The 11,593-nt window shown below is 39.2% G+C and overlaps 1 protein-coding gene across 1 annotated transcript in view; it reads left to right on the top strand.

Annotated features, from left to right (window-relative positions):
* The first annotated feature begins 644 nt into the window (after nucleotides 1-644).
* Nucleotides 645-11,593, top strand: part of TCTN3 (tectonic family member 3) — a 43,444-nt gene continuing 32,495 nt past the window's right edge. Inside the window, exons 1-5 of the mRNA XM_044662645.1 lie at nucleotides 645-1,118; nucleotides 8,437-8,555; nucleotides 10,575-10,705; nucleotides 10,987-11,095; nucleotides 11,448-11,563. Of these exons, the coding sequence (XP_044518580.1) occupies nucleotides 655-1,118; nucleotides 8,437-8,555; nucleotides 10,575-10,705; nucleotides 10,987-11,095; nucleotides 11,448-11,563 (939 nt within the window). The 5' untranslated portion in view covers nucleotides 645-654. The remainder of the gene's footprint in view (nucleotides 1,119-8,436; nucleotides 8,556-10,574; nucleotides 10,706-10,986; nucleotides 11,096-11,447; nucleotides 11,564-11,593) is intronic.

Here is an 11,593-nt window from a genome sequence, read left to right as displayed (position 1 = left end):
TTTTCAGGGCCTACAACAGGGCCTGGTACTTAGTAAGTGCTTAATAAATACTTATTTACTGATTTCTCATTTAAAAAATTTTAATAAATTAAGGTGAAGTTTTCCTTTCCTTTTTTATTACAGATGTTTGTAACCATCAATTAATTTATTATCCATCCATTCATTCATTCCATTCATTCAGATATCTTTTCTCCAGTGCTGACTTCAAGTTTAGGACTCAGAAGGTCAACTCTGGCTCAGGCAGGTCCCTTTTCCCCAGGAACTGCTTTTTCCTCCTGCACGCTAGGGGACGCTGAAACCTCCTAATGGTAGTTATTCCAAGGCTTCTTGGTCGGCGCTAGAATCTCACTGAATGGCTATACAGGCCCATCTAGCGGAGAGGCTCGGCTCTTCTCGGAGAATCCAAGCACTTCCAATGTTATCTAAGCAGTATCGAGGCGCGGCAACCTCCGCGATTTCTATTGGTGAGAGCTCTGTCATTAATTCCAAATCGCGAATGAGGGAATGCCTACGGGATGAGGTCACAGGAACTGCGTCCTTCGCCCTCCACAAGTCCCGCCTCCAACCGACGCCTTAGCAACGCGCGCCTGGTGACAGAGGCGCGTTCCGTTCCTTTCCCCTGGGCTTGTGAGGCCTGGGCATTGCGGAGGCCTCATGACCCTGGAACCCCTCGAGCTGTTGTTGCTCCCCTGGTTCCTCCTGGTTGGAGGCACTGGCACCCAGATCCAACCGTCATCCCCCTGGGAAGCTTCCACCTCGGCAGGACTGGAGCCCCTGGGGGGGACCCCCAGCACCTCCCCTCCCTCCAGACCTGAGACCCCGGCCACGCAGCCGGGGGTCAGCCTAGAGGAGGAGCCCCGGGTGCCGTCGCTCGAGACCATGACCCCGGACCCCTTCCGAGGTGAGGAGCAGGCAGAGCTGGAGCCGGAAGTTTCCTGGCTAGAAGTTGAGGAGTTTGGAGTAACGGCGCGCCGCTATTGGTATAAGCCCCAAATTGCCCCGATCTGTACGTGTGACTTGCTACAGGATTCCTGCGATGCGAACTGCTGTTGCGACAAGGACTGCTACCTGCCCAAACCCGAGATGATTTTCTCTTACTGCCTCCCAGGAAGTTACAGGTGAGCATCCAGATGCCCAGTCCCAATTGGTGGCGCAGTCCTACATCACTGAGTCACCAAAAAGCAATCAGGGCCAGACTTAGTCCGAATTGTGAAGTATTTGATTGGAGTTCTTATCTCTTCCCCAGAAATTCTGTTTTTCCGTTCCCCCGGGCCTCTTTTCTTAGTTTGTGAGCTCCATAGGAGCAGGGACTTGATTTGTACCCCATTGCTTAGCCAGGTGCCTGACAAAAAGTAGATTTTGAATAAAGTTTCTGGACTGACTATTATTGGGTTATAGTGAACACTAAATTGTCATATAAATTACTTGTAGATAAAGGACTAACTTGCTAACTTGTTTTTGATTGCTGGTACTTTAATGCTTATTCAGAACATCCAGGATGAGTGTAGAAGAGCCACCTGTGTGGGCATGCTGCTGGGAAAGCATCATGCTACCTGCGTGACTTTGGGCAGGTGACTGTGACTTTATGGTTGCCTTATATGATCAATCTCCTGTTTTCCCATCTTTAAAATGAGGGGTTTGGACTAGATGGCCTCGGGTCTGTTCTTGTTCTAGATATATGATCCCTTGATAATCTCTACTAAATTGAAACCTATGACTTAGTTGAGAAGTCCCAGAGTTGCCTGAGTCACACAGAGGATAGATAATTTGCTTACTCAGGACCACATTGCTAATAAGTGTCAGAAGCAGAATTTGAACCAGTTCTTTGTGACACAAGTACAATACAGTTTACTGTACCATATCTTTTTAAACTAATCCTATAAATATTTTCACTTGGTCAAGGCTACCCCACCTCCTCCAGGTCTGCACACAAACAGTATTTTCTCACAGCCTACTCTTAGGTACTTACAGTCTTAATTTCTGCCCCGTGCCATTAAAATTGTTCTCTTAGAGATCACCAAATTGCCAAATACAACGATCTTTTTCATTCCTCATTTTCCTTTATCTTTCAGTTATATTTGCTGATGTTGACCATCCTCTACTACTGGAAAAAACTTTTCTTCTTTGGTTTTAGATATCAATCACTTAGTATTAAGCACCTACTATGTGCAAGGTACTCACCTAAGTTTACCAGAACAAAGAATGAAACAGTTCCTTGTCACAATGAGCTTATATTGTAATGGGAGAGACAAGTTCATATAAAAATACATGTAGCATAAATATAAACTCAATAAATATACATGTGTATATTTGTGTATAAGCACAAAGTACTGTAGGAGGAATAACACTAGAAATTGGGAATATCAGTAAGGTATCCTGCAAAAGGTGATGCCTTAAAAGGAAAGAGAGATTCTGGAGTGTAAGGAGGTAGAGAGGGAGTTAATTTCAGTTCTGGAGTGTTGTGCTTGAGGAACAAAGAGAGGGTTAATTTGTCTAAATCACTGTGTGTGGGAGAATGTAGGAAAATATAAGTGAGGTAATGGGGTCACCAGGGATATTACAATAAACTAAGTGGTTTGTGAGAACACACTCTAGGATTTATGAGAGACTGGACCAGGGTGAAGATACCAGAGTTTTACTGGATCTCCACGGGAATGGCAGTTGATCTTAACTGTCACCCAGCTTCCACTAGACCAGAGTATAGTAACAGGTTAACACAGTAAAAGGGACTTAACAGCTTTAATTATGTTAGACTAAAAGGTGGGAAAGGATTTCTATACTTAAAATCTTAAGGGGTAAAACCACAGGGCAATGGGAGGACTTATTCTACTCTTATCTAAGTGATCTACTAACAGGGCCCAAGGAGCTGTAAATGGAGTCTCTGGGTTTCTGCCTCAAACCTGGAACCTGCCAGGCTTGAGTACAGCTAGGGCTTTTGTGGCTTTGGGATTCTCACTGCAATCCACTGATGATCTCTGGATGCCAGGAGTCAAGATGATCTCAGGTACCAAGTAGAGAGGGTTCTACTTGAAGCACTGTCCTCTAGTTCTCAAACTTCTCCTCTCTTGGCTCTGTAGATTTGTCCCTTTTCTTAGATGCCACACCACACAGGATCCCAGGGGAAATCGGAAGCAGGGTGTCCTTTGCTCTGAGATCTCCCAGGCTGGCAACAGTTTTTGCCCACACCTAATGGAGTCCACACTCAGAGCACAGACAGACTTCTTCCTCCTTCATTCCAACCTGGAATTCCCAGCTCCAGCTCCTTCCTGCTAGGTACCTCCTAATCAATATATAATCAATACCTAATAACCAGCTAATCTAATCTTACTCATAACAAGAAGTCATAGCCACTGGAGGCCCAGCAGGTAGGTTGGCGTCAGATTAGTTAAAGTGTTAAAAAGACAAGTAGAAGAATTTATATTGCAGAGACATTTGGAAGCCACTAGAGTTGGTTGAGTAGGAAAATCAGATGGTTGGTCCCATTTGAGTCTCAAGGAAATCACTTTGACACAAAGTATGGGATGGACTGGAAGAACAGGAGGTTTTGCTATTATCTAGGGAGGTGATGGTGAACATTTTAGAGTTGAAGCACTGGGCCCCACCCCCATCCCACCTCCCAGACCTAGTATCATGTCACCCCCCACTCACATCCCATACTCCCTCCATTGAATGTTAGGTGTTCCCTGCCCCTCCTCCCCTTACCCCACACTCCCTTTGGGCTGCTGGATGGAAGGGCCAGTGAAGGAAGGAATGTCCTCAGCAAGTGTAGAGAGGGAGAGGGGAGTGGCCCAAGCACTCTACTCCCCTCCAGCTCTGCCAACTGTGAGCCATTCACCTTACCCCCTGTGCACTGCCATTGGATTGCTGGGCAGAGGGTCAGGAGATGTGAAAAAATGTCATTTTACTTGGTGGAGAGGGGGAGGGGAGCAACTCTGCCCAAATCCCTCTGCTTTTCCAGTAACCTCTGAGTGGGGAAAAGGGTGGGGAGGGCAGCCAAGTGTCAGGGCAATGAGCACCTGAACTAAGGTACAGGGATATTATAAAGGTAGAAACAATTGCTCACTAATTAGGCACATGGGGTGGAGTGGAATAAAGATTCCACTATGATAGCAAAGAGATACACTTGGGACACCTCCACATCCTACTCTTAAGGTTCTCCTGCCTCTCTGATTACTTTCTCTTTGTCTCCTTTACTGGACTCTATCTTCTTCCCAACTTCCTGAGTATGCCCCAGTCCTCCGTTCTTGGTCCTTTCTTATCACCCTTCACCTTCTCCCTTGGCGTCTCATTCTATTCCATGGCTTCAGCTGCCACTTTTATGAAGTTGATTCCCAAATACTTATCTTTTGTTTTGATCTATTCTGAGATATAGACTCCCATTTCCATTTGCCTACATTCCTCCTAAATGTTTAAACATTTCTTGGCTTCATTATTTCTATATGTGACACCACTTTTCACCCAACCTTCCATACTTCCTAGTATGGGCACTTCAACTTCATCTGCTTAAACAGTTGTAATCACTTGTTCTTAGGTCTTGCCACTTCTGTTCCCTTCAATTCTTCTTTGTATCTGTGCCAGAAAAATCTTCCTTGGCTCTGCCACTCCTCTATTTTAAAATGTTCAATGGTTCTATATTACCTACCAAAAAAAAAAAAAAAAAAAAGGTCAACTTGTTTACCTGGCATTTAAGGCTCCATGTCACAGTCTGACTTATCCTACTTTTAGACCATATTGCTGCCCTCCACCCATTTATCTTCCCAGTCAAATGTGACTTCACATTTGTTCCCCAAAACACTTTGTATTTTCCAAATGCTGTGCCTTTGCTCATTTTCTTCCTACGCCTAATATGTCCTTTCACTCTTGAATCCCTATCTGTCCTGTAAAGCCTGTCCAAATGTAATCATTCACCACTCAGTAAGCCTTTAGTAGTTAAACTCTGATGGTATGCAAAGCACTCAAGTTTGGAACTGATGGAGATTAGTTTAGATATATAATTCCTGCCCTCCTGTAGTCTACTCTAGTAGGGGAATAAAAATGCAGATAACTAAAATACTCAGTGTAACAAATAATCATTTTAAAGAGTTGCAGGCAAGTTCTACTAACCACTGTCAGCAGTATCAAGGACAATTGGTGGTAGTAGTTGTGTAAAATATATAGGATGGGAGTCATTAAATCAGCTGGTACCAAGATGTTATCAGAAACATTAAAAGAATGTTTCTTCATCAGACTAGAGATAACATTTAACTAGGTAGGTGGCAGACACAAAATTATATTAAGGAAATAAGAAATACATTTGATCTGTCATTTAAATGACAAATGCATAGTGAAGTAGTTGTAAGTGCAGTCAGTTAAGGGAGAGGAAAAAGAGAAGCAACAAATTTAAAAAATAATATTATGGGGCCATTTAGGTCTGATTGTTACTGAGAAAGGAAATGAATTTAGAGATCTTTTTCTATTTGCTCAATTCATTTTATATTTTAAAGGTATTACCTCTAGCTAAATTTGAATGTTCCACTGGAGTTCTCCCAACCAAAAGAGGAATCCTCTGATGACATCTAGATTTCAAATTACAAGTCTATTTTATCAAAATGACTTTTTATTCCTTAGACTTCAATAAACATTTTAACTATTGCTTCATATAAAGTTTAGGAGTTTTCTGAGAAAGTAGTTGTAGTTATTGTGTATGTTATTTTCCTGCCTCTACTTAGGTCATTCTACATCCTGTAAATCTTCCCATGCTTCTAATATTCATCATTTCTTACAGTACGGTTATACCTAATTACATTCATGCACCATAATTTTTTTTACTCAGTGATCTATGTGATGTCCTTCCAGCTGATAGTGATATATCCTGCCTGAAATTTTTCTAGAGCATTTTATTTGGGTCTTTGTTTTGCTCTTATTATTCTATCTTATAGCTCATATTTGTGTATGTGTTAGTTCTTTTCTCCACCTAGCTAGTAGATTATGAGCATGGCTGTTTTTTATCTTTATATTCCTCATTACATAATAGGAACTAAATTTATGTGTTTTAAAATTTGTGGGGACGTCTAGGTGACTCAGTGTATTGAGAGCCAGGCCTAGAGGTGGGAGATCCTAGATTCATATCTGGCCTCAAACACTTCATAGCTGTGTGACCCTGGGCAAGTCACTTAATCCCCATTGCCTAGCCCCCACCACTCTTTTGCCTTGGATCCAATACACAGTATTGATTCTAAGATGGAAGGTAAGGGTTTAAATAAATAAACAAATAAATAAATAAATAAATGAAGATTAATTTGTGGAGAAAGTGGTAGGATAAGGCAGGAAGTTACCTGACTTTCATATTCCCTGACAAATAATTTAAAATACCTCAAAGTGAACTTTAAAGTGGCAGAAATAATTAAAAGTTAGGTTAAAGTAGTCATTCTATGTAGAGAGCCATAAACAAACAATTTGATCTGTAAATCCTATCAAATCCAGCTATAGATGATGATTATAACCAATTTATAACTTCTTCCATTATTCAAAGTTTTCCTGTGTAATAAATCATTTTAATTTAAAGAAAATGGGGATTATGTGGGAAGCCATTAAGAGAAATTAGAATCTCAAATAGATGTCCAGATCTCTTTATCATCTCTGATAATCTGATAAGGACAGTTTAGTTGATAAGGAAATAAGGACAGGACAAGGGAATTGTCTTTTACCTCATGCTTCCAGCTCTAGCTCCAGAAGCATGGAGTTTATTATATATGTTTCAAGACTCATTTCACACAAAAGAACCCCCCCCCCCGAAACTTTGCAGATGTGCAGAAGTTAGAAATTATGTCACATCAAAACACAAAACATCGGCTTCAGAATAGACCAAAGCCAAGGCTGAATTTTGACTGGCTTCTTATCAGGAAGCCAAGTTAGGAGTATTTTTCTCAGGGTTGAATTGCCCCTTGCTAAAGTTTGGCTTTGGCTGTAGCTGCATTCCTGGGCAATTAACCCTTTAAATTCAGGTTTGCTAGGAACTTAAAGCTTTTCAATAAGGTCACAATACTTTTCAACAAGAAATCAAAAGGATCACAAAAGGGGTCAAAAGAGGAGTCTCAGATTTTTATCTATCATTGGCTTCCCACAAATAGATATTTTTATTTGGACCCACACACAGACCAGCAGAGCTGTGTGTTGGCCTTTCTCCTTATAAAATAGGTCTGAGACTGGAATGTGTTACCTGAGATAAAAATCCAAGATTCCTCTCTTGACTCCTTTTCATAATTCACACCTTTCTTTAAAAAGCATTATAGTCTTATTGAAAAAGCTTTGAGCTCTCAGTAATCCAGCAGAAAGAGGGGTAACACTGTTCCCCTTTGGCCAGGAATGCAGCTGCCTGGTACAGCCAAGGCCGAACCCTTAGCTGGGGCATTTTTCCCAGAATTAAAGTAAACTAATGGGTCTCAAAAATATTGTTTAATACCTTCAAGGCTGAGAAATTCAGGGGCTTTCTGTCCTAACAAAATGTCTCAGACTTCACTTAATGATAACACATATAGTTGATAGTTTAGCATAGGTTTTATTTACATCTTGAAGCTTCTAAGGCTTTTGTTTTGACTGTGGTAAAAATACTGCTCTGTGTAATTGTGGGAAACTTTCTTGGGCTTTTGGGGGAAGGGAATTTTTAACTTTCTATATAATAAACTGGTGACTCCATTGTACCTTGGAGCACTTTGAGCTAACAAGCCATGCTTCCAATCTGTTTCGTTCTTTACATCCGACGACCACCCTAGGCCACTCAGAAAAGTCTCTGGTTATAGAGCAGGATCTCTATAATTCTACCAAAGAAAACTTGGAAGGACATTAGGAAAGATTTGACCTCCCAGGGGCACGGTCTTGCCTGATTGAAGTGCAGATACCTCCAGCAAATACTGCCAAATCAACAAACATCAAGCCCTGGGGACACTTATATTGGGGTATGGACTGTGTTGGGGTTGGGAGATTGATCAGAAGATTGAGGGACCCTCCACTGGCATTGAACATGGGGCTTAGGTGGCACCGAGCAGACGTGGTCCTAGATTGTGGCTATGGGTAAAGAAGAGAAAGCACAATCTGGTAAGTATGATGCAGGGGGGTCAAATTGATTACATTATTACATGAGAAAATGATGTAAAAATACTCAAAATTTTTTGATACTTAAGATACCTAAAGTATTTAAGATTCTTAAGGTACTGAAGATATTTAATATCTTTATTATTATTAGAGCAATGAGAAGGAGCATATAGGGAGAGCAGAGAGTAAGTTGAATATGATGGAATGACTCATATTCTTAGAAATTTGACTCATTTCTCTATGTGTTTGAGAACTGAGGCCCCATGTCAGAGACACTTGTTATGTTTTTCCATTTAATTATAAAGCTTAGGCCATTTCAAGGCAGTAGTTTACTTTAAAGTTTTTCACTCTCTTATGTCTTCACAGGTTAATGGACTGGGTGTGTCTAGAAAGTTCCATTTTCTTCCTTAGTAATTCCCCATTTCCTTCAAAAAATTTGGTGTCAGTAAATGGTATCCAGCAATTTTGTATCCAAGTGAACAACCGTGAGTTAAAAATATTCTCTTCTTACTACAAAGTGTATGTGGATGTTGCCATTATTTTTGGCTGATGTTTTTGGTTGCTTCCTTTCTTTCCTTTTTTTCAGTCAACTTTTTATTTTTTCTCCCCTCTTCCCTCTCTCTAACAGACATTTTCCATGGGTCAGGAGTCTTGATAAATGGTTTAAAACTTTTAAGACCTTTAGGCAAGTGCAAAAGGCATATCAAACATTTTTAACGAATCCTCCATTAGCTTGTGTTACTACAAGAAGATAGTGTGCAGAATTGAAGTTATTATATAACCAAATCTGAGACAACACTGTAGTATTACATTTATTTGTTACAGGCAAATGTGACAGTTAAACCATGCATTTGCCTTTTCAATATACTGTTATAAATTTTAAATACAGTATACAAAATTAACAAGACTTGAAATTTCTCAACAAACAACATAATAAAGCAAAACTATAGATATATTGAGATAGACATTTTACATATTCAAGATCAGCAGATTTTGGCAGAAAGGAGGGAAATTTTAGAAACTGTTTTACTACTACTAACACCCTTGTCTTTAGTTCTTTGTTGAATAGGGAGCCCTTCAGTTGTTTGTGTCTTAGGCTTATTAAACACTATGCTATGTGTTTGATTGCTTCTGAATTTTGCTTATCTGGTCACTTCCACTGACCTTATGTTAAATATTTCTTCAAAGTAGTCTTCAAGGTTTTTTAGAACTCAGAGAAGGTATATAGAAGAGCAGTTTCTGAGAGATTGAAAGCTTGGAGACCTAAGAATATAGGTGGAAGGTTAAGTTTCTCTCATGTTGAAAAATAGCCTGGAATATTAAACAGAGATTGGACTTTGAGTTAAGAAAACTTGGGTTAAGATCCCAGTTCTGATAGTTGAGAATTGTGTGATCATTGGCAAGTTGCTTAATTCTCTGATTGTTAGTTTCTCCACCTGTAAACAAAGGATAATACTGTCGTATCTACCTCACAAGATTATTGTGAAACTCAAATAAGATATGTATGAAAGAGACTTTCAGACCTTAAAATGACAAGTGGAAATATATTCCAGCTGTTATATTTATAATAATAAATTGAAGGAGCATTAGAACTAAAATAGTAATTTGAAATGGAGACCGTGTATCATATTTTAGTGCTACTATTTTGCAAAAAAATAAATCTACATCAATCCCCAGAGATGCTCCAGTTGAAGATAATTTAGACACCTAGAATCTTAGGAACATTCACAGATTCCAGTCCTGCCCAACATCTTTCCCCTTCTATTCTGATTTTCAGGAATGGAGGAAGAGAGAATGAGCTACCATAGAGGAATTTACTCTTTTTTTCATCATATTTTCAGAAGGCATAGAAAATATGACAGAGAGCCAAAAGTGTTTATCATTAGCATTCCCTTCCAGCAGAAATTAACTTCATACACCATTGAATAATTTTTCTTATATCTTGATGGTTTCAAGGAAGGGAAGTTTGGGAAAGCTAGAGAACAGAGTTGTACACTACTCTGGAAGAAATGTTAGAATTCTGTCCTAGAGTAAAAGGGACAAAACCAACAGAAAACCATGAATCTGTGAGATGTAGATAACATTAGGATTTAGAGGAAAGGATAATTTAATGATAAAAAGAAATTCTGTCTTGCTATAGTGTTTGGGATAGTAGGTTTTTTTTTTTTTTTTTTAATTTTATTGAAGAGTAGTTTTACATTGGGCAAGCCATTTTCTTGCTGAGCTTGATTTATTTATTTGTTCATTTTTTGCTACAAATCATCAATGAACAAACTTCTGGCTACCAAGAATTTGGAATATGCTTAGAAGTAAATTCTGAAATTCATTGCCTTTCCCAATAACTTGAAACAGAGCTCTTATAGACCCCTAATCTTTAAAAACAACAACAATAAACCTCAATTTACAGACCTAAAATAAATAAAACTCTTTCCTACTAGTTACTAAAAGATGTTTCTGTCTTTAAATCCCTATTTATTTATCTTTAAAATATTTTTATTTTAAAGCAATATTGAACTATTTCCAGCATCTTCAAAAAGTTAATGAGACCAACGTACAAACCTTGGTGGCACAGTATGGAGCCACAGCATTCTTCTCAGTACCTCAATCCATGTCATCTTTTTCTTCATTTTATATGGTGAGCCTATGGGAAAGGGTTATGATTTTTTTTCTTTAAGGTAAACAATTGGCAATAGGTTGTATGGAGGCTTCTTAATAATTATTTGGACCTTAGTTATTTGGAATGGAGATAATATTTGCTCCCTATGTGTTTTCTTTTTGTCCAGCATACCCTTGCAATTCATGTATTCTGCAATAGGATCAGCTGCGTTTTGACTTTTTTTCTGTGATTTTCCATTCTCTTATGTCTTACTTAGGCCATTTGTCCCTACTAACAAAGAACTCCTCGGTTTCTTTTAGGCTGGAGATCCCATTCTGATCTACTTTCCCCAGTGGTCACTACTGAGTTTATTCAAACAGCCATTAGGAATAGGATCTACTGGACTTTGCAATGAAAAGAATCCTGCAAGTGAGTAAATTGAGGGTAGTTTGGTACTGTGCTCAAATTTAAAATAATTTCTCTTTTATTCTCTTAATTCTTTATGTTCTTGTGGGAGCAGAAACACCAAAGAAAAACAACTGCTTGATCTCATGGGTCGATGGGGATATGATTGGGGAAGTGAGCTCTAAGCTATCATCCTAGTGCAAATATCAATAATATGGAAATGGGTCTTGATCAATGACATGTAAAACCCAGTGGAATTGCTTGTTGGCTATGGGAGGGGGGTGGGAGGAGGAAAGGAAAAGAACGAATCATGTAACCATGGAAAAATATTCTTAATCAATTTTAAAAATTAAAAAAAAATTCTTTATGTTCTAAGGATTCCTGGAAAGTAGAAGTACCATCTGCATTCGTTTTTTTAGCAATATAAGAAGTAGTTGTACCACAGATCCTTCACTCAGGGTCAGCTCTTATCATAACTTCATGGTCTTGAAGGTATGTAACCCATTTTTTATCATTGTATTA

Source organism: Gracilinanus agilis, chromosome 2 (assembly GCF_016433145.1).
Source record: "Gracilinanus agilis isolate LMUSP501 chromosome 2, AgileGrace, whole genome shotgun sequence".
NCBI lineage: Eukaryota > Metazoa > Chordata > Mammalia > Didelphimorphia > Didelphidae > Gracilinanus > Gracilinanus agilis.
The sequence above is the reverse complement of the archived record's forward strand: the minus strand, read 5'-3'. Positions and strand labels throughout refer to the sequence as shown.